A 22,813-nucleotide genomic window follows, 5' to 3' on the forward strand; every position below is an offset into this window, starting at 1 on the left:
TCTCTTTCCCTCTTTTTCTTTCCCTCTCTCCCCTCCCTCCCTTCCTCCCTCCCCCCCTCTCTCTTTTTTATCTCTCTCTTTCTCTTTCTCTTTCTCTCCCTCTCTGTCTGTCTGTCTGTCTGTCTGTCTGTCTGTCTGTCTGTCTGTCTGTCTGTCTGTCTGTCTGTCTGTCGGTCTGTCGGTCTGTCGGTCTGTCGGTCTGTCGGTCTGTCTCTGTCTGTCTGTCTGTCTGTCTGTCTGTCTGTCTGTCTGTCTGTCTGTCTGTCTGTCTGTCTGTCTGTCTGTCTGTCTCTCTCTCTCTCTCTCTCTCTCTTTCTCCCCCTCCCTCCCTCCCTCCTTCCCTCCCTTCCTCCCTCCCTCTCCCTCTCCCTCTCCCTCTCCCTCTCTCTCTCTCTCTCTCTCTCTCTCTCTCTCTCTCTCTCTCTCTCCAGTATGTGGAGCAAGGTAATGGAACACAAGATACTGGGTGTCTTTGATCACTGAGGAAAGGGAAGGGGGCTGCGCTGGCTTGGGAGTGGGTTTCGTTGAGTTTTGAAATATTTTCTCCACCTGATATTTCACCTGAGTGTAATGGTATATCAATGTGTCTCTCTTGTGGTCTGAGGATGCTCTCACAGTCTGATTACTTTTTAGTTTTCTTAGATAATATCCACACAAGTAAAGACAATTTCAGAGATTTTTGGATCACCTTTCAAAACAAAACTATGTACAATAATCAGGGTCAAATCTTTTGCCTTTCTCTTCCAGTGGTAGCTGTTTCATTTTCAATGTTGATGTAGAAATAATGGCTGGTTGTTGATGAGTAGAATAAAGTCTTTTTTCTAAGGTGACTTACTTGTTGTTTTACTTTATGTCACCGGTTTATTTATAGCCAACATGGTCAGACCGCAGGAATTCATCAATAGAAACATTTGAATTTTCCTTTAAAAATCCAGATTGATGTCTTTATTTTCTAATACCTTTTTTTTCTCCAGGTGTTTTTTGAGAGCAGCAATGTGGAACAAACTCTTCAGACTGTTTTCAACATAATTGTTAACAAATTTAAAACAGTCACATGGAAATACGCTGCAGATCTCCTCGCAGATTTGATGCGCCAGCCACAAATGCAAATTTGTATAAAAAGGTGAGTAGTTTTTATAACTCATTCACTATGAAGATCCGACTGATTGGCTTAGCATTTTTCTTGTCACATAATTGAGCAGTACCACTGGTTAGACTATATGCCTCTATAGGTACTCAAAATTTTCCTCTTGTCCATGTATACCAAAATAATATAATGCATGTTTTGGTATGTAAAATATTAATTTTTTTCAAATTCCCCTCCCATTTCCTTTCATTTGATGAATGATATGTATCTTTAAGTGAAACAAATAAATACATTACAGGACAAAACAAAATGTATGTAGTAAACTAGTGCCTTCCTGAGGGGGAAATTACATCCAGGAGGATAGAAAATTATGTAGAGAATGATTTGGATTACCACTGTTTCACTGTTTCTGGATACGGTTGCTCACATTTGTTAAGCTTTTGCTGTCTCTTTGTCTTGGAATGGACCATTGTGAAGAAGGGGAACTATCTCATTTTCTCAATTGAGTGTAACAGCTTGTATCAGCTTGTATCATTTATAAACTCTGAAGAGAGCTTTGGGTCTTAAAAACCAAATGAACAATCTTACATTTTACTTACAATGTGTATTGAAATAATGAAAAGCTTTGACAAAATTTAACCTGATTCTGGAGTGGTACTGTGGAGTGGATACTTGTAATTGGGTTGCATAACATCCTGGAGGTAAATCAGGACTAATTATACAATAGTAAAGAAATTAATGTTGCAAATTTAGCTCAAACATAGCTTGAAAATGAATCTGGATCTAGAAAATTGTTTTGAATTTGACAAGTTTGCTTTATGATGTTTCAGATATCGTCACTTGCCAAAATGTATGAATGATGTACTTTCCCTTCTTGCTCTGGGTTCTGAGGATTCTGTGTCAGAGGTATGTTGTTGGTATTGTTGTTGAAGTTATAATGTTATTAATGCAGCAGTGTAATGTCCTGTGCCTTGAAGTGGTATATGAGAGTTTTCTGTTTTTTTCCCCCCACTGGTCTGATATAGGTATAGTACTCTGTTGTGCTCTTCTTATTTTCTGTTCTTATTTATAAACAAATACTTGAGCTGCCTTTTATTTTGACCACTGTCATATTTACCAGTCTGATGAATAAATATTAACCTGCTTTTTTATTTTCACAGGTGTTTGAACTCTTGCTTCATTTGTGTGCTGTGCCTTCCATCAGACAGTCGGTAAACTCGCGACTGTTCTCTGCGCTGACTGAAGGTCAGATGGATTCAAAAAGACTGTCAGAGGCTGCAGGCCAAGCTCTGATGCCGGGCACTGAGCCGTTGTTGAGCTGTGTTCACTGGTCGGCTCACACAGGGAACACCAACAGCAGTGTGGCTCTCCTTGCCTTGGAATTTCTGTCTGAATCGTTGCAGGTGGGTGTTGTTTTGGTTTTTTAAAATGAAGAAAGAATAACACAACATTTGCCGGTCTACTTTTATACCACTTGAATAACATTTCTTCTATGCATATAATAATAGGGCATTTTAGTTTGTGGTTATAGTCTTCATATTTTATTGATTTTCTTTGGGTTTTTTCCTGACAGGAATGCACTTGCTCCTCTGATGCTTCCTATCCCATTCATCTACTTGCACCCGTGTTTGCCAATTTCCTCTTAAAAGCACAGCTGGCAGACTCTTCAGCCAAGACAGTAAGAGTGGTGAAACTTTTGACAGGTAAATGTCTGAGATTGAGAGCAACTGAGTGCATGTGTTGGTGGAGGAGGGGTGGGGGGGGGGGGGGGGGGGGGGGAATTAAACTTCCCAGTAAAGTTAGTCATCTGATGAAAGGACAATAATTGTTTCTCAGGGTTACACAGAACTTATTATCCTTACTGTATATTGTTTAAGAATTACATTTGCCTGTAGTGTGGTCTGTGACCGTATCCTAGCAGGACCTTATTCAAGACTTAGAGAAAAGACAATGCCTGATACACTGGAAGCATTTTCAATATGGCATAACGACCGAAAGCACATAATTAGGGGGCCTTGAACATCATTTGGGATCGAATGAATGAAAACTGTAAACATGCCCTAATGTATAAATGTGACAAAGATTGTAGGCTTGCCTATGATTAGAATAGCTCGTTTAATTTTGTTTGGTCTATCCAATGTCTATGAAATTGTTCAACTTTTGCTTTTATCCTCCCCATTTCTACCAGTGCTGTGTTCAGATAAAGGAAGCCGAGAGTCTCTAGGTCGTGCTGTTACCTGTGAGATGTTCAACAAGTTGATGGACTCCCTGTTGTCTCAGGGATATGTCTCCTACGCTGCGGCTACATCGCCGTTCTCCGGGTCAGACAAGGAGAAAAAGTGAGCAAGTTCTTTAGTCCTGGTTTTCCTTTCCTGTGGTTGAATGTTGCGTCTGGGCATGGGCAGTTCCCTCTTTATTACAAAGTGGTTTTTCCATGTATTATTAATGTATGAATTCTCTTTTCATCATAAAAACTGTCGTAGGATTTCATCCCAAATTCGAATATAAATAGACTATTTCCATGTTTATAAGTCAACTTTTTTTTTGCAAGTTTGAAAATCAATTTGGAGCTGGTGGCTAAACCTTTTCAGAAATGTTTTTTTAAACGTTCAAACTGTCCCACTTGTTTTTGTTGTTCATACGTGGCACGACGTGGTGGAACTAGGTGCTCGTCAATGTTTGGGCATATGGGATTATTAATATCATCTTAAAGCCTCTTCATTTGCCTTCCTTTCGGTGAAAAAGTATCAATCTATGTTGAATAGAAGTGGAGATATTTGCAATTGAAAGAGGTAAGGGTCGCCTGGTTTCAGAGGTAAAATTAGCGAGAAATTGACCTCCAAAGTTTGGTAACTTCAATATCTTTAGAGTCCTTTAAAACTTAAAATTTACCTATTTTGTGCCATTAATCATTGTTGTTTGGTAAAATTCACATGAGGATGTGTAGTTATATGGACATAAAAAGGTGTTGAGCCAAAAAGCAAGAATTCAATAAAATTGGTCAAACTGGAGGAAAAGTGCCTTTTTCTTCCGTTTCATTATCTTGACGAGCGCCAGATTTCACCACGATGCCTCACATATGTTTCTTGTGCTTTTACTTTTAGAAATAAGCCTTGGTCAGGGTTTACTTATGCTCGAATTATAGTTTGTAGGTGGTTGGCAAATGCTCTGGTGTGGTTTGCTCCTTTTGTCTTATCGAACATCTGTCGTCCTTATCTCTCTTCCTTCTTTTTTGTGTTTGTTACTCTCTTGTAGCACCTCTAATCTTTGTTACTTATATGACCTTATTGTGTTGCAAGTGTCGTAAAACTCTTACTAAAACTAAAAACGACTTAAGTTTGAAAATAGTGTTTACTTTATAGACGTTTGTCTAGACTGTGGTCCTACATCCTGTAGTTGCTTTGTTGTGTGTTTTGTTTTGTTTTTGGCATCAAGCTTAAAAGTAATCGATGTGGTAGTCTCCAGATGACTTACTAAAGGTAGGAAGCTGAATTTTGAGGGAAGCAGAAAATTTATTAAGCAAGGAGCAATTAGGAAAAAAAATTGCAATAACAATATATTCAACTTCTGAAATGCAGCAGATTTGTATTCATGTGCAATGCTCTTTTTTTTTTTTAAAGATTTTTTTTTACACTACATCAAGACCCATCTGATGTCCTGCTGTAGTTGTCTGTGGCAACATTTTAACTCTTTTTATCTAGGCTACGAGTATACTCGTAACGAGGACCAGTCCGGGCTATGAGTATTCTCGGAACAGCGATACGGTCACGTCAAAGAAGCTAGTTCTGCTTGTAATTACCAAAATACAATGATGCAAATATGGCGATGCTAGCTCTGTCTGAATATTTTAATTTTCCAATGAACAGTGGTTTCTTTGTTTTTGATGGGTGTAGAAGCTTGAAAGATGTCTCGAAAACGCACATTCACGACCGACGAAGTACTTTTTGAAGTGGTGCTGGGTTGTGATGGGGAATGATACTAATTTGATGAAAGTGACTCTGAAATAAGTGCCGTAAATTCCGTTGTGGATGATAAGAAACAGGACTTAGACTCATCTAATAGCGATTCAGATCATGGTGAAGTGGTCAGTACTGGAATTTGTGCTCGATGGGTAGGGCTAGATCTAGCTATAAAATCCAATGGGACGTCGTGGGAGCGGCAATCAGGGTCAAGTTCGAGGGTGGAATACACCTCAAAATCTACATTGTGCTATTGGTGTATTTCCTAACCACATACATTAAAAAAAAAAATACATTCAATTTTTAATATAACTGTCAAATTTCCTTAAAACCTTCGAGTAAATGTAAGAATTATAGCACTTTGAACTATACGCACTGACTTCTGACTTCCGACTCATTCGGCGCGGCGGCCCCAGGACTGGTACAGAGTCCGTGGGGGTACGGCTAGGATAAAAAGAGTTAAAGGATTTGTAAGCAGGTCTTTTATTTCTCTATTTTTCAAGAGATGAGGGCACCCTTGGCATCCTGCTGACCTTGAACCTAGCATCAAAGTTGCAGAAGCTGATCCCTGGTGTTCCACAGTATTTGACCAAGGTTCTCAAGGTTGGGATATATTACAAAATAGAATCAGATAAACTTGAGTACTTTTATTTTGTTCTCTGTCTTTCCACACAGTAACTGCAAGTGTCTGAAGCATTATATCAGTGATTGGTCAATGTATTTATATCTTTTGTTCTTTGTTGTTTTATTATTGCTGTTTGGTTGCTTTTTCTGTGTTGACTTCCATAAACTACAGCTCATGAACATTAACTCCAGTGTTTGCATGATTTAGCAGTTATTATTTGGTTTTAACTTCTTTATTTTTTCATATCTGTTTGAACATAAGTCATAGTAGCATATTTTGATGTTCTTCTGAACTTGACTTTTTAGAGTATCTTTAACTAGAAATCTTTTCTATCAGGAGTAAATTTGGTTTACAGTCTCCCCTGAACACATATGCCTTTCAGCTGAGAATCTTCTTTTTTCTTTCTGCTTTTTGTTTGTTTTGATGTAGACTTCATCATCATCATCATCATTGCTTTTTTCATCCTGCACCAAGGTATAGGCCACGAACACTTTCCACCTTTCTCTATCCTGGGCTAGCCTCTTGATGTTATTCCATGTCTTCCTACTTTTCTGTACATCAATTTCTGTGATTCTTCTCCAGGTTCCACACGCTCTTCCCCTTAATCTTTTACCCTGTGGATTCCAATCCAAAACTTTCTTTGTTAGGCAGCTGCCTGACTTCCTGAGAGTATGTCCAATCCATGGCCACCGCCTTCTTGCTACCTCGTCTCTGACTGGGATCTGTCTTGTATTCCTTAACACTTCCTCATTGGTGACTCTGTCTGTCCATCTGATTCTCTTTAAATTTCTTAGACACTTGTTCAAGAAAACCTGGATCTTCTTAATGCAAGCCTGAGATGCGTTCCATGTCTGACATCCATACAACAGGACTCACTTCACATTTGAATTGAAAATCCTCACCTTTGTTCGAAGTGAGATATCCCTGGTCTTCTAAATCCTATTTAAAGATATGAAAGCAGCTTGTGCTTTTCCCATGCAGGTCACTGCTGTAGACTTGCTAAAACTTTATTTATAGAGATAAATGTTTGAATATATAGAAAATACAGAATTGGAAAGCTTTTCATTACAGCTTTGTTGTTCCTGTAGCATTTCTCTTTTCAAAGCTTTTTCCTGAGAAAAACATAAATGGTTGTATCTCTATCAAAGAAGAAATGCACAGTAGAAACAAAACAAAGTCCAAAGTATTTGGTGAACTTTGACACCTCAGTGTTCTGTCTTGTAGGAACCACGTGTGCAAGATTTCCTTGCCCTGGGTTTGACTTCGGGGAGTCAGGAACAGGTTGAGGTGTCTCTTCAGCTGCTGGCGATGTCTCTGGGAGCAGAGGAGGCTCGGCCGGAGGTTGCGTGAGTAGTTTTCTAATATTGAATATTCTATAGCTTCAACATTTATTAGTTAGTAATTTGTATAGTCTATATCTTCAGCATTTACTGTTTAGTAAGAGAGCCAATTGTTTGCACATTTTGAGAAAGTTTTTTTTTAGTAAGTGTTTTATGGCACTTGCGGCACAATAAGGTCATACATGTGCCGAATATTAGAGATGTTACAGCAGAGTAACTAACACAAAAAAGGAGAGATGAGAAAGAAAGATGTTTGATAAGAAAGAAGGAGCAAACCACACCAGTGCACCCGCCAGCCACCTATGAAACTGTTAAATTTGATTGAATTTTAAAATTCAGAATTCATGGATGAGTTTGATCAATTATTGTTCAGAAAGGATAGTTATGTAACTTTATGTTTTATCCTATGACAGCTTGTGTGGCTTTATAGCCAGTCTGAACCGTCAGAAGAGGGAGCAGAGAAAGGTTGAAGAAGCTAAGACGGAACCCTCGAGCAAAGTGCAGTGCCGGAGAGATACCGTGCTTCAGAGCAAAGAAAACAGGCCTGGCCCTTTGCTGTCCAGTACGCCTGTACCTCGATCAGACCGGACGGGGCTCGGGGGTATGGGGGACAAATCTGGCGACTCTTCTGTGGAGATTTTGATAGAAAGAATGCAGACTGTGCTTGAGGTAGGTGTTGATTGAGGCGAGTCATGTCATCATCTTCTCTCTGTACATTGATAGCGTTGATATTGAATTATTCATCCATGTTGTCAGTCCTTTTTTTTCTATTCAGTGGTGCACCGTTTGATCAGTTGGTATCCTGCTGGACTTCTGGGAATGTGGCCCTGGTTTGAATCTCCAACAGTCATTTTGAACTTGGGTTGCTTTGTGGTGGTTTTAAAGCCCTCCACCCATTTGGCTTGGTGGTATCTGAGATGTACATTAAATTGGAGGTTCCCACATCTTAGAATAAACTTTCAGTGTTGAAAGAGGTGTGAAACATATACAGTGACCAATGATTATTCATTGCATGATTTTCAATATTTCCTTGTCTTCAACGCTGTATCAATCAAGTTTAAAACAAAATGTCTGACAAAGTGTAAAATTTTGATGTATGTTTTACTGCTAGTGTCCTTTGTTCCATGTTGCATTTAAAAAATAAATTTGTAACTTTGTTATTTCTTTCACAACAGCCTAAAGATACAAAGACTGCTCAGCTGATTGAAGTCTTTGAGCACCACATCAAATCTCAGCAGGTATAGATAACAGTTCTGATGCTTCCTTTAGTTTCTGAATGTTTTGTGTACTCTTGTTCCTGTTACTGTTGAATGTGTGTTAGTGCTCTACAGCTGTAGGGAAGTGAATGTAGTTTATATTTTCCCGATTACTATTTATACAAGCCTACTGTGCTATATGATTGGGAATGCTAAACATAAGTAAAGATATTGGATATTAACTGATTGTAAGAGAAAATGTGTTATCATAGGGTGCTGTTGAGAGAGAATTTCATGGAAGGAAGAGAAATCAAATGATGTAGTGTTGGAAGAAACCAGTGTGGGACAGTCACTGAGAGACAAATTGAAGTTCTTTGGAAACTTGAATTTACTTAAGGGCCTTAAGCATCTTGCTGTCTCTGAAAAAATTGAAAGGAATAGAGGCAGAGACAAGAAGAACTTACTCATAGAACTTGAATAGATTGGTTACAGGAAAAGAGTAGGATAATATTATAGCTTTTTTTTTAGAGCATCTGCGCAGAAAAATACATGGCAACCATGATCACTGATGTCCATTTTACGTAATTAAAGAAGAACAATTTATATGGGTTATATTTTATGTGTAAAGCAAATGTCCTTGTAAAGAATTATGTCGGTACAAGTCCAAGTGTATTCTGTAGCAGGTTTGAGGGTGGGGTGTTTGCTGCTTTGTTTTGCTTGATTTGTTCTTATGTTTGTTTTCTTTTTTTTTTCCTGTCAAGCGGATAAGATGTAAAAACAAGTTGCTAACAATATAGCGTCTGTCGTGCAGCTAAATCACCCTCACTCCATTTTCGAATTAAAAGTTTGAGAAATATATTCTTTTGTGTTGTAAATTCATCATTTTTAAGAGTATTCATTTATGTCACTTTAATTATTGATGTCAGCAGGTAAACTAGTTTTTTTTGTTATGAAGACCGCTTGAATTATTATTTTGGCATGTTCATACTTTGTTTCTCACGACTTCAAGCAAAACATGTACAGTAGACTTTGTTTAACACAGTGCAGGTTAACCCAAAATTTCTGTTGCCACAAAAGGATTTCAAATCCCTGATTTTTTTACTTCCCTCTTTGTTGTATGCGTTGCAACTTCCTTAATCACGAAATCTGCTTAACACAAAGAAATACTCTGGTCCTGTGAAGTTCGTGTTATCAGGGTTTTATTGTAGTTGTTATCGGTACTGCGTTTAATCACCACAATGTCTAGGCTTTTGTTTTGTTTTTTTATGCAAGGTGAAGGAAGAACATCTGAACAACCTGCTGGAAGCAAAGACCATGGCTCTGACGCAGGCAGATCGAGTCATTGTTCGTTTACGAAGCATGGAAGCTGCTCACTTTGCTGAGGTTCGTTGCTCATTCTGGGTTTGATGTAAATACAGTTAAACTTGTCGTAGACGACCACTCATTGTCGAGGAGAAAAGCGGGCTTCGTAAACAAGTGGTCCTCTTAGACAGTGTCATTGTAATGTAGAAAACTTGAAAGGGGGAGAAAGTAGGTAGTGGTTGTTTGTTAAGGTGGTTCGATAATTTCTCTCCAAAGATGTCTGTCCCGAGTATTCTTCTCAGGTTATGGCCAACTTTTTCAGAGTTTCTTGGTATCTGTCTCCTCTTTTCTCTGCTATGTTGATTTTGCCTTCCTCTGTGCCTCTGACCCTGGACCTTGGGATTCAATCTGGGTCCCTCTCTGGTTTTATATATCATTTATATTCTTAAATGCTTTTTTTTTTCTTTCAGTATTGCTATGTTTTCTTATCTGTTCAGAGTGAATTATATCAGTGGTGTGCTTGCTCCAGTAATCAACTTCTCAAAAACATTGCTCATTACTGTCTCAGTACTTTCTTTGTGGTGGTGACTGATTGGTCACTTGTCTTTGCTGGATTTGCTGACATGTCTTCAATTTTATTTGTTTTTGTTTCATTCTTATGTGGTTTTGTAGGAGACTACTTCAGGTCAAATGGAGAGATAAAAAAGAACAAGGGAAAGTGTTCTGAAAGAACTTGATACACTGCAAAGAATGCTTTCTAAGATCAGCCAAAGGAGACCCAATTACCTTAGTCTCAAAATAGAAACATAAAAATGGACCTGATGACAACTGTGCTACTGGGTTAAATGGAAGCAAAGAAATGTAAGGGTAGACCTCCAACATCATACATTGAAAATGCAAAATCTAACTGTGGTCTACAACTTCATGAAGTAATGCGTGAAAGACTGGAGAAGATGGAGTCACGTTGTGGGAAGGAGAGGGGGCCTCAACGGACAAACATTGTCAGGATGACATGTGACAGGAATAACAGGGTTCAATTAATTAATGGAGGGTCGGAGGGTACCAGTGGTATTTTGTACTTCTTATCTTTCTCTCAGTTGTTTCTGTCAGTCTGTCTGGCCTTTTCCTGGGACTAAATGGCTGCTATTTTGTTGATGTCCTTTTCTTCGCTTAGACTAAAACTGAACCTCTGTTCAGATGAAATTGACCTAGATTATTCTTGGGACTGAGCACACTTATTAGCAATATTAATAGCTCAATGAGAGAAGGATAGGGAGTGTGGGTTTTGAGACTTTGACTCTTCACTAACACTCAAACCTTAAGTGAAGTATGAAGGAAGCACATTGTCTTTTAAGTTTGCTTAATAAAAAATGAAAACCCTCTACTTTATATTTCAGATGAACAAACTCCAGGGCATCTTGAAAGAGTCTGAACGAAAAGTGGAACTTATGATAGCTCAGATGAATGAAATGAGATTGGAGGCAGAGAAACAACAGACACAGTTTGATAAAGAGTGAGTAACAGTATTCTTTTTTGTAACTAGTAAACCTTTTTTTTCTGGGTTTTTTTTTTTGGTGAACTTTTTGAGTCTGTACCACGGATGCATCAGTGGCACACTTTGGCAACAATTATATATAGCGCCAGTTCACAGGAATGAGGAAGAGTACTGGATTGTCAGGCTGAAAAAGGCAGTAATTTTCTATCAATGAGAATGCTAATTTCTGTCAATATGCTATTATAGGATACAAGCAGGTATTCATTCTTTCACACATGTTTTGGTCACATTCTGTGCTTATTTTCTGCGATTTTTCACGATGAAGTGCACTTTCCTTGAACCCGAAAACTCAGCAGGCCAGGATTTCGATAGAATTAGGATCAGGAGCTCAGGGATCAAAGGGATAAGGGCAAAGCTGTTTCTCGACCATCAAGTGCATTTATTTACGAAGTGCTCTATAATGGGCACTGCTCTGTAACTGGCAGTATGAGCCATGTGTAGCAGGCAAAATGGAGAAAAAGTGTGCAGCTGTCCTTGCTTTTTTTTGGCAAGCTCTACAAGTTTAAAAAAATTGTCACAACCAATATTGGTTGCACTTTGTCTGTCTATATTTTGTGCATTTTGCAGACACATCTTATATACATAAGATTAAGATTCTCCTTTCTGACCACAAGTGTGGTTGTGACCAATGTTTTTTATCACTCACCGGGTCATTTATTATTTATAGGGGAGACAGTTATTGACCAGTTGTGGGATAAAGAACATGTGTCACAAACACACTCATGCCAATATTTTTTTCCCTCCAACTGGAATGGAGAAACACTGGGCTCAGTGTGGAATCAATGCCGTATTGTATTAGACTTGTTGTTAGAACTGAGTTCCACTGTGCAGGTGGCTCCCGTTTTATTTTTTTTAGTAAGAGTTCCAAAGCACTTGCAACACCAATAGGTCATATAAGTGCCGAAGATTACAGGTATTACAAAAGAGTAACAAAAACAAAAAAATGAAGGAGGAGAGATAAGGATGGTAGATGTTTGATAGGAAAACCACTACCGCAGGTGGTTTGAGGTTGATAAGGCTATGCTGCTTGTTTAGTTGGTAATTCACTGGACAGTGTTGTTTGTAAACTGAGGTCAAATCAGTTGTAACCTTAGACTGTGTTGAGAATAGCTTTGTCTTGTCTTTCATCGGAAATAAAAACGAATTCTGAGATCCAGCATATTTTGATAACCTACACTTGTTTTGAAAATGTTGTAACACTTTATAATTTGATTGTCATAAATATAATAGAAACCCTGTACACTATTTTATGCTCAGATTGCTTTTGAACTCACATTGATGCTTTGTCTCTTCATGATCATTTCTGACTGGACTTTGATCTTTTCTGTTTATTTAGGTTAGATGTAAAGATAGCACAAGAGGAGAAGTTTGCCAAGGAAATCAATGAGATCTCCGACAAGTAAGTTTGACATGAAATGCATGTAGTTCCTTCGTTTATGTATCAGAATGAAGATAAAATTGAAAAGCTAAAAAAAAAAAGTCACAGCACCAACCCAAACTTTAAAAGATATTTAAAAGACAAATGAAGGACTGAAAGAATGTTTCTATATTGATGGAAGCAATATATTTTAAGCTCTAGGAAACAGGATTAAATCTGAAGAGTTATGGGAAAAGATTTTTGATTGCATAAATTGAGCTATGGTAGAAGCTATCTCCCTGAAATATTAGAAAGTGAATAGAAAATGGATGAATGATAACAATTTAGAACAATAAAAAAAGAAGTCTAAAAATCAAATGTAGATAAGTGCAACATTTAAGTGTTTGGGAAAGTTACTCAATATCAGATGGACAGATCAGGTCATCGGTTAGGTAGTGTTAAGAAGAACAAAAGAGAGTCCAGTAGGAAATTAAGTGGGAAAAAGGTGGTGCAATGGATTGGACGTACTCTCAGGAAACCAGGCTGCTACATAACAAAGAGAGTGTTGGATTGGAATCCACAGGGTAAGAGAACAAGAGGAAGGCCACATGGAACTTGTAGAACAGTCACCTAGAATGATGTTCAGAAAAGTGGGAAGACGTGGAATTATATCAAGAATCTAGCCCAGGATAGGGAAAGGTGGAAAGTGTTTGTCCGTGGCCTATTCCTTGATGCAGGGTGAGAAAGGCAATGATGATGATGACAACGTTTTAAAAGAGGAACTAAAGAAAAAAGTATAATAAAGCAAAAGAAACATGAATTAACGATAAGCTATACTTTCTATGTACATTTTACTTTCTGAAAATGCATAGGTTTATGACCTTTGCTTGTTTGGTTTGCTGGTCTAAAGCATTTTCCAACATAATACGGTGAAATCATATAACTTCTCTTGATGCCACAAGCACTTTGTTAGCGACGCCTGCAGGGTTAAAGGTAACAGAGGAGAGAAATCTGTAATAAAGAACTACATAAATGGAAAATAGACCTGCCCATTCGGAAAGAAGGAGTACATGCTGCCATTTAGAAAATGAAACATGAAAAGTTTCACGGTCCGATAATTCAGTTGAAATGATTGTCACATTAGAAGAATTAGATACTGAAATAACAAAAGAGCTCTTACATTCTATCTGCTGAGATTCCTGAAGATTTGATTTGATTAGTTTTTGTAACTTTTTCTAAATCTTAGGGTGCCACAGCATGTGAGTTGCATAGAACAATACTTAAAAAAAACATTTTTAAAAATTACTTGAGTCCAGTACTGGAGTCTTCAGAGACTCCTCTCCCCTCCTCTGCAGGGTCCATACGCAGATCAATAAATTTCAATTTGCCTCACCTGAAGGTTTTGTTGCCCTCCTCAGTATGGTAGCACTGTGTCAGTGGTGTTGGTTGTGACATGGCTAACTCAGGACAGGCATAGTTTTCAGCACAACAGAAAAACTTGTCTGCATGTCTCTTGACTCATTTTATTTGAAGGAATTTCAGGGTTTTTTTTAACAGTATATTTCGTCTGTTTCTACAGTTAGACTACACCTTCGTGTGATATGTGGAGTTATGTTCCGTATTTTTTACTTAACAGTTTTGAAAAATGCAGACCTAGCCTGACTGACATGGCTCTAAGATCATCCTGTTCACGTAACTTGGTGTCATTGTTATATATGTACGGTTTAATTAATACTGCTCCTCAAGTAATAATTTCCTGGTCTAGAATGGCTAAATTTTCTGTGATGGATGTACTTAACCATCTTGTGAATCACCTCTTCAGATAAGACTGTGCCCCTTTAGAGTATTTTTATTTGGTGTTATAAAATAAATGCAATAGAAGGTGAACGACTGTATTGTTTTGGCTTTCTCTCTAGGTGTGCTGAAGTTGAGGAGAAGCTGGCTGCTTGTGTGCAAGAAAAGAAAACGCTATCTAACATGAAGGAAGACTTGCAGAGAGCTCATGAGGTCTTGAAAGAGCAGTATGACAAGTGAGTAATTGTTTTTTGCCCTAACTAATTGCAACAAGGACTTTTGATGAATTATGCTATCTTAGGGCTTTCTGATCCATTTGGTCTTTCATTTCATTGTAAAATGAAAACAGATCTCAGATTCTTCTAAACTCTGTGTTATTGTTGTGTTTGTTGGTTTTACAGTTGTGTTCACATTGGAGAAGTGTGTCAAAGAGAAGACAGTACCTTTTACCGTGGTGGTTCACTATGAATTTACAATTGATACGAAACATTTGGTAGAAAATATGAATGCTTCAAAGGAGTGCAAAAACCTGAATTTCTGGGAATGAATCCTTTGTGAGTAATTAGTTCTTGCAAAATATTTAAGGAGCTAAATGTGACCTTTCTGCCAATGGTTAATCTGGATCAATACCAAAACAACAGCCAATTGTCAAGCCTGTGGTTTTTGCAATTTAATTGTTCTTGTCCCTCAAGTAGGCTACATGTTTCAGTTTCATGTGACATATCGTTGAAATTGACCAAGATGGCCACCCAATGTCCAGGTCAAAAGTGGTTGTCTTAGACAGGTGGACCTATTGGACAATGTCTTTATATGGAAAATACACAAGGGGAGAAGTGGGAGGTGGTTGTTCGTATGGGCCGTTTTCTTGGACAGGTGGCCGTTAAAGCTGGTTTGACTGTTATTATATTGAGCTGACATGAATACTGCTAAAATTTGTTTTGTCTTGTGTCTCTTTTTGACCTCAACCTGGATGTCTCTTTTAGGTCCTGCACCCAAAGCAAGCAGCTGGAAGAGGAACGAAAGACTCTTAGCAAACAGTTGAAAGAGAAGGATGCAGCTGTACAGAGTAAGTGTGTTGTGATGTCCGAATACTACATATTTGAGGAGAAACTATGGGAAGGGTTTTTCACAGATTTGAACAAAAGAAAATTGTGTTCTTATGTCTCAGTTCTATTGAAACCCATCAGTAAGATGTTGGTCATATTGATCGGTTTCCATATAAGGTGTTGGTCTGTGGGAAGTTGACAGGTTCTCTGGTGTGGTTTGCTCCTTCTTTCCTATAAAAGATCTATCGTCCTCATCTCTCCTCCTTTTTTATGTTTGTTACTCTCTTGTAACACCGCTAATCTTCATCACTTGTATGACCTAATTGTATTGTAAATGCTGTAAAGCTCTTTCTAAAACATTAAAAACAAAAACAAAAATTATGTTGGTCATACTGTGTTGAGAAAAAGCAAGTTAGGTAGACTGACTCAAGAAGGAGAGAGAAAAAGACTGGATCTACCAGTGTAAATCTAAAAAATACCTTTCAATTGCCTGGTCATCAGGGGTTCCTTCAGACAAAACTGCTGGTCTTCGGTGGTGAGTTAACACTCTCATGCTGCACGTCCGTCAGGACTTAGATGAAAAACTGAAAGTGAAAGGAACAAACTGACCATGCAGTGTTTTTTAATATGGTAAAGGTTTGATCAGAAGGTGTACAAAACTATATGATATCACATTTTCTTACCACTTTAATGTTTGTTTTAGATTCGTAGTATTACATGCTAAGTGACATAATCCGTCAACAAGAAGCAAAGTGTTAATATTAGAAGTATTTTGACATCTTTTACAGAACTGAAGAGTAGCTTGCAGACTTTGCAAGAGACTTACAGCACCACGGAGAAAGAGAGGAGTGAACTGGAGAAGGAGAAAGAGGATATGGAAACGTATATCGACAAACTACGGACGCAGCTCAGCAGTAGTGAAAACTTATGCCGACAGCTACAGCAAAGGGTATGTGAACAATGTCAAAGGTTTCTTTATTCTTGTTCTTACACGCTAACGAGAAAACATGCGACGAGATGTGGCCGCAAATAATTCTAAAGTGAATCTTTTTCCCATTCATGATTGTTTTTTAACTTGAAACAAAATAGATTTTCTTAATGATTTAGAAAGAAAAATATGGGTATGATTCCTCAATGGGGTTAGTATTCTGTAGGCTGAAATTTCAGTGATGCTGATTCAGGGTAAAAGGGTTAAATTTTTTTTCTTTGAATGTGTGAAAATAAATCATACAGCAAGGGCTATGTTTATAGAACTGTTTATGGTCCATACAGGGCCTGTCACATCATCTTGGTTTGGTAAATATAGACAGGTCCATTTCATAAATAGATTACATTTTTGTCTTGTCCAGACCACAATACATGGACACATCTGTGTCAACGAATAGTAATATGACCAACAGTCAAATGTGCCCAAGACAACCATCCATTGTGGAGGAGAAAAGTTTTAGACAGGTGGTCCTCTTGGACAGTTTTTATTATAACATAGACAAAACATGAGAGAGAGGGGGAGGGTCGTTTGTACAAGCGATTGCACTTGTTCATTTGTTGTGACGGTAACCTGAGATTTCTTTTTCTTTGTATCCAGACGAAGACGTTGGAGGGTGTCAACGAAGAGGAAGGAAAGAAATTGCTCCAAAAAACAGCAAGGATTGAAGAACTGGAGAAGGAGCTGGAGAAGCACAACCAGATCGTGTCTTTCATCCAACACATGAATCTGAAAGGGGGAAAGAAGTGAAGTCACAGAGTGTAGTCATTGAAATACAAGAAGTGTTGGCTGATGCTGCATCATGTAATGCTTGAGTCCACCTGTGTGCAAGAAATGAAACTATGTCTCCAACTTATCTTTCTGTTCCTATGAAGTGCCAGATTGTTTTATGCTAATCTTGGTTTGCTGTTTTTAGTTTTCCTGTATGTTATCTCTTGATGGGTGCTCCGATATAGTTTTAAGTGTTTTTCTTGTGTAGCTTCTCTTGTAGCCTTTTTTTTCATGATGCCTGTGTCATTTTATGACTCCACAAACACCAGTGACTCAACCACTTTGTCTTTTTGTTTGCCTCTCTCGCTGCCCAGTCTGACTTTGTATGCTTCTCTTTCTTTGCCATCTGACTTTTTATACACATCTTCCTCTCTTTTTCTCCACTGCTTCACTGTGTGAGCCTGTCACAAATTTCTTTCTTCAATGTCTGACTTTGTATGCATGAAACCCTCTCTTTCTTTGTTCTTTAACTATCTTTCTCTACGCAGTGGGTGGTTGGCAACTGCTCTTGTATGGTTTATTCCTTCTTTCCTACTATCAAGCATCTCTCTCTTCTCCTTCTTTTTTGTGTTTGTTACTCCTTTTTAACCCCTCAAATCTTCGGCACTTTTGTATGCCTGTCTCTGTCTCTTTCTTCACTGTCTGGCTTTGTGTGCCTACCTCACTCTTTTATTATGTGTGTCTGTCTCGCTCTCTTCTCTTCCTTCCCCGTCAAAGTTTGTCTGCTGTTTCAAACTCTCTTTTGTGGGTGGTTGGTTGTAACACCTCTAATCTTCGGCGCGTATATTACATAATTACGTTGCAGGTGCCGTAATACTCTTTACTTAATAAACAAAAACTGTCTTTTCTTAACTCAACTTTGTATGCCTGCCTCACTCTCTCCTTGTTGTGGATTTAGTATGATGATAATTTGTGATTTGAAGATCTGACCGGAAGCACCTGGAATTTGCCTGCTGAGCATGGAATCCGTAACTCTGCATCAGTTTCAAACATCATATAATTCATGCAAAAAGGTATTGTTCCTCTTTTGTCCTGACTATAAAACATTTTCAGACTTTGTCTCCTCAACTTCTTTTTCTTGAGTTTTCCAAGAAAAACTTATGTTACACAGTGGTCCAAACTTTCTGTCAGCTGATGTTTGCAGAAATTTGTTTGATTGAGAATTGGCATTTTGTATGGATAATGATGGCCCCTCTTTTCCCACTTACTTTTAGTGGAACTTGGGATGTGGTTAGCATGTTGGTCTAAACCTGCAATACTTGAATAATATTGTACATATGGGGTAAACACTGAACACAGCACACATTCGTGTGATATTTGTTGAATAATGAAAATTCCTGATTGCAAGGCTTTTTTTTTCGGTGGTATATTTTCTACAAATATTTTACAAAATAAAGAGGAATTTTCACACACACAGTGAAATGAGTGATTTTTATTTTGTCTTTGAAGTTGACAGCATTACAGGTGCGGGTATTCAAACAAAAGGAGATGGTTTTTGCAGCATGAAAATGAATCAAAAGATTTGATTCCTTTTCTATCCGTCTCTGAAACAGTCTCCTTCTCTGGCTCTACTTTTGTACTCATTGCATCAGATTATGACAAAGGGGCTGTTGTGGCCTAGAGGTTAAGGTGTTCACCTCTCATTGAATAGTTCTCAGGTTCGAATCTGGGTAGCGACGGAAAATTTGCTTCTCTAAAAATTATGTTCTCCTTTCACATCCTTTCCTGCTCTCTATCAATGTTCTTTCATCAACTTTTGTCTCTTCTTTCAGCCCCCACCCCACCACCTTTGCCCACTCCTCTGGACTCCTGACTCTTTCTGCAGCCTTTCTACTGCTTCTCCTTGGCTCCTTCTTACTGCTGTCTTCCAGCCACACCCCTGATCATAATGTGTGAGACAGCATGGTGAAATCGGGTGTTCGTCAAAACAATGAAATCAAAGAAACCAGCATATTTTTGGACATTGGGCAATTTTTAAAGAATTTTTTTTTTTGGCTCAGCACATTTTATATCCATTTAGTAACACATTTCTGTTTGGAAGTTACAGAAAATCGTTGATTAAAGGCACAAAACATGTAAATTTACAGTTTAAAATGACTCTCAAGCTTTGAAAGTCACCAAAGTTTGGCGGTCATTTTCTCCCTAATTTTACTTCTGAAACCAAGTGACCCCATCTCCTTCAATCGCAAATACCTTAAGTCCTGTTCACTATTTAAGATAAATGGGTGGGTTTTTTTCATCAAAATATAGACAAATAAACAAGCTTTAAGATGAGACCAATAACTCCAGAAGCCCAAAAATTGACAACCGCCTGATTTCACTACGTCGTGACACATATATGGTAGGTAAGATCTACACCTAGCTTTCTCGAACAAGGGCGAAAGATTTCGGAGGTCCTGTGTGCGAGTTGGGCACATTAAAGATCATCTGGTGGTCCAAAATCGATAAGAGTAGGCCTCTGCCACCACCCGAGCAAAATTCAAAATTTGCTCCCAACTGAAAATGTTTGATGTGTCCCGAGTGCTCATATGGCCTTATCATCAATCATCAATGCCCTTCACCCCTGGCAGGGTACAGGCCACATACAAGCTCCTTCCATTTATCTCTGTCCTGAGCCATCCTTCCAAGCTCGTTCCAAGTGAGCTTCATTTCTCTCATGTCCCTTTCCACGCATCTCCTTTTGTTTCCCGTGGCCTACCCCTGCCTCGTGCTCCTTGTGGGTTCCACTGCAGTGACTGTCTTGTGATGTTTCTGCTGGGCTTTCTTAAGGTGTGTCCCATCCATCGCCACTTTCTTAGTCCTATTTCTACTTCTATATCCTTTTGTCCTGTCCTTTCCCACAGTTCTTCATTTCTTATTCTGTCCTGCCACTTAATTCTTAGAATACTCCTCATACATCTGTTGATGAAAGTCTGGACTTTATTCAGTACTGTTTTCGTTATCTTCCAAGTTATGCAGCCGTAGAGAAGCACAGACTTGACGTTGGAGTTAAAGAGTCGAATCCTGGTGTGTAGCGAGATGTTGCTTGCTTTCCAGACTTTTGATAATTGCTTGAAGGCTGACCTTGCCTTGGCGGTTCTTGCTTTAACGTCTGCCTCGGTTCCACCTTTATCATCGATGACACTTCCAAGGTAGGTAAAGGAGTCCACTTCTTCCAGGGGAGTGTCTTCCACTGTCACAGCAGGGCTTGAAACTTTTCCTAGCTTCACTACTTTTGACTTGCCTGGATGTATACGTAGGCCAACACTCCTTGATAGCCTGTTGAGTTCCTTGGTCTTTTCTTGCATCTGAGCATGTGTGTGAGAGAGCAGCGCAAGGTAATCGTCGAAGTCTAAGTAGTCCAGCTGCTGCCAAGGGATCCATTGTATTCCATTACGTTTGCCTCTGGTGGCTTCTTTCATGACCCAGTCAATTGCCAGTATGAAGAGGAAAGGTGAGAGCAAGCATCCTTGTCGCACTCCTGTCTGTACCTGGAATGGTTCTGAGAGTTGTCCTTCGTGGAAGACTTGGCATTTTGTTCCATCATAGGTGGCCTTCACAAGCTTGACGATTTTCTCAGGTTTTCCAAAATGCCGCATGAGTTTCCACAGAGTTTACCTGTTCACGCTGTCAAACGCCTTTTCATAGTCAATGAAGTTGACCACGAGTGGAGAGTTCCATTCAAGCGATTGCTCAACAATGATACGCAGAGTAGCGATCTGGTCCACACATGATCGGTTTTTGCGAAATCTTGCCTGGTTTCCTCGAAGCTTCTCATCTGTTGCCAGCTTGATTCTCCCCAGGAGTATCCTGTTTAAGACTTTCCCAGGTATGGACAGGAGTGTAATGCCTCTGTAGTTGTTACAATTGCTGAGATCTCCTTTCTTTGGCAGCTTGATTAGGTGTCCTTCCTTCCAGTCTGATGGTATTTCCTCATTTTGCCAAACCTTTTCAAACAGAGCATAGAGAATTTCCACAAACCTATCTTTCTCTGCCTTAAGGGCTTCCGGTGGTATATGGTCGGGACCAGCTGCCTTGTGGGACTTCAGTGTTGTTATAGCGGCTGCAATTTCCTCTCTTGAAGGTGGTTCCGTGACTATTGGGAGGTCATTTCTGGCTGGAAGAATTTCTGGTTGGTTTTATGGAGGTGGTCTGTTCAATAGTTGATCAATGTGTTCTCTCCATCGGTTGAGTTGCCCCTCTGGGTTGAAGATAGTCTTTCCCTCTTTGTCTTTCACTGGTAGAGTGGGCTTGCTGAACCTACCTGAAAGAGTTCTTGTAGTCTGGTGTACAATCCGTAAGTGCCCGTCTGTTGCTGCTTTCTCAGCCTTTTCGGCCAGGCCATTCAGATAGGTATTCTTGTCCTTCTTGATGGAATTCTTTACCTCCCGGTTTACTTCGGTGTGCTCTTGTTGTGCAGCGAGTTTCTCAGTTCGGGTACGGCTGTTGTTGACTTGGGCCTTGAGCTCTCTTCTTCTTTTGACTTTGTCTAGAGAGTCTTGTGAAATCCATTCATTCCTGGTGTTGTCTTTGGGTCCTAGGGTGCTCTGACAAGTTGCGTTTACTGCCTCTCTTATGTTATCCCAGTGTTCGTTGACTTCACATTCATCTAGATCTTGAAGGGTTTGAAATCTGTTCTTCAGTTCAAACTTGAACAACTCATTCTTCTTTACTGGGTCTTTCAGAAGGCTCACTTCATACTTTAGACGATTTCCAGCTGTGACTTGTGCGTATCTTCTCAGTTTTAGTTTCATCTTTCCAAGGATCAAATGGTGGTCTGATGCGACGTCTGATCCTCGTAAGACTCGGACGTCTTCCAGTGAGCGTCTAAACTTTCGGGAGATGCAAAAGTGGTCAATCTGGTTTTCCGTTGTTCCGCCCGAGGAGACCCAAGTGGCCTTGTGAATCATTTTATGGCCTTATGCAGTTATTGAATTGTCAGCGCCGTAAAACATCCCCCCCCCCCCAAAAAAAAAGATTATAAGCCAAAAGATAGGTCATTTTCAGGAGTACTTAATTGATAGTGAGGTATTACGGCATCCTACAAAAAAGTTTCTAAACCTAATATCAAAGGAGAAAGTCACATGAGCCCGAAGAGTATGGTGGGGGATTTTTCTTTAAAAATGTTTTGGTTTTGACTGATTTGTGGACTGGTATTATCAGGCAGTATTTTTATCCTGTTAGTGCAGTGTTAGTGTCTGTTTGAGGACGGTTATCCCTGATATGTGCAATGACAGTTCTAATCTTTCTATTTGAAACTCGCTGCTGACAGTGACATGTTCTTTCAACACTGTAAGGTTTTTTAAGATGTGAACCTCTGAATTAAACTTCCACCTCTGGAAGAGTAAATCCAAATGGGTGGAGAACCTTAAAAACTCCTCAAAACACCCCTAATGAGTTCAGAACTCTGCATTGGGGATTTGAAACAGGGCCATTTGCTCCGTAGTCCAGTATTATACACTCTCTCTCTTGACATGAAAATTGATAAATCCCTTCCTTCGTTTTAGTTTTGTTTTAATTAAGTTTTTTAGCATTCGCAACTGCATAAGGTCATATGAGCGCCATGGGGTAGATGTCAAATGAGAAGTTCAAATGGGGAATCAGGCTTACTCTGCTCACCTCTCTAGCTTCAACAGCATAAAATCTGCTTCGGCTATCAACGCACCCCGGAAATAGCAGTTCACAACAGAGTGGCAAACATACAAAAAAAGTAAAGGAAAAATGACGATAGTAAGGATGAGGAAAACAGTATGAGCATGACACTGATAAATCAGTGAGCATAAGAACATGTTAATATCCCCCCCCCCCCTTTGGAAA

At 39.1% G+C, this 22,813-nt stretch overlaps 1 protein-coding gene across 3 annotated transcripts in view; it reads left to right on the forward strand.

Annotated features, from left to right (window-relative positions):
• LOC101863620 (protein CIP2A) overlaps positions 1–18,439 on the forward strand; it is a 32,631-nt gene extending 14,192 nt beyond the window's left edge. For all 3 annotated transcript variants that reach the window (XM_013088661.2, XM_005109486.3, XM_005109487.3), the window contains 16 exons: positions 975–1,123; positions 1,918–1,993; positions 2,248–2,490; positions 2,661–2,790; positions 3,276–3,426; positions 5,550–5,649; positions 6,896–7,017; positions 7,425–7,680; positions 8,187–8,249; positions 9,480–9,590; positions 10,907–11,022; positions 12,401–12,463; positions 14,338–14,451; positions 15,199–15,281; positions 16,050–16,210; positions 16,847–18,439. In XM_013088661.2, coding sequence (XP_012944115.1) covers positions 975–1,123; positions 1,918–1,993; positions 2,248–2,490; positions 2,661–2,790; positions 3,276–3,426; positions 5,550–5,649; positions 6,896–7,017; positions 7,425–7,680; positions 8,187–8,249; positions 9,480–9,590; positions 10,907–11,022; positions 12,401–12,463; positions 14,338–14,451; positions 15,199–15,281; positions 16,050–16,210; positions 16,847–16,996 — 2,088 coding nt within the window. In that variant the 3' untranslated portion in view covers positions 16,997–18,439. The remainder of the gene's footprint in view (positions 1–974; positions 1,124–1,917; positions 1,994–2,247; positions 2,491–2,660; positions 2,791–3,275; positions 3,427–5,549; positions 5,650–6,895; positions 7,018–7,424; positions 7,681–8,186; positions 8,250–9,479; positions 9,591–10,906; positions 11,023–12,400; positions 12,464–14,337; positions 14,452–15,198; positions 15,282–16,049; positions 16,211–16,846) is intronic.
• The last annotated feature ends 4,374 nt before the right edge of the window (positions 18,440–22,813 follow it).

The sequence above is a fragment of the Aplysia californica genome, unplaced genomic scaffold (genome assembly GCF_000002075.1).
Source record: "Aplysia californica isolate F4 #8 unplaced genomic scaffold, AplCal3.0 scaffold00783, whole genome shotgun sequence".
NCBI classification, from domain to species: domain Eukaryota; kingdom Metazoa; phylum Mollusca; class Gastropoda; order Aplysiida; family Aplysiidae; genus Aplysia; species Aplysia californica.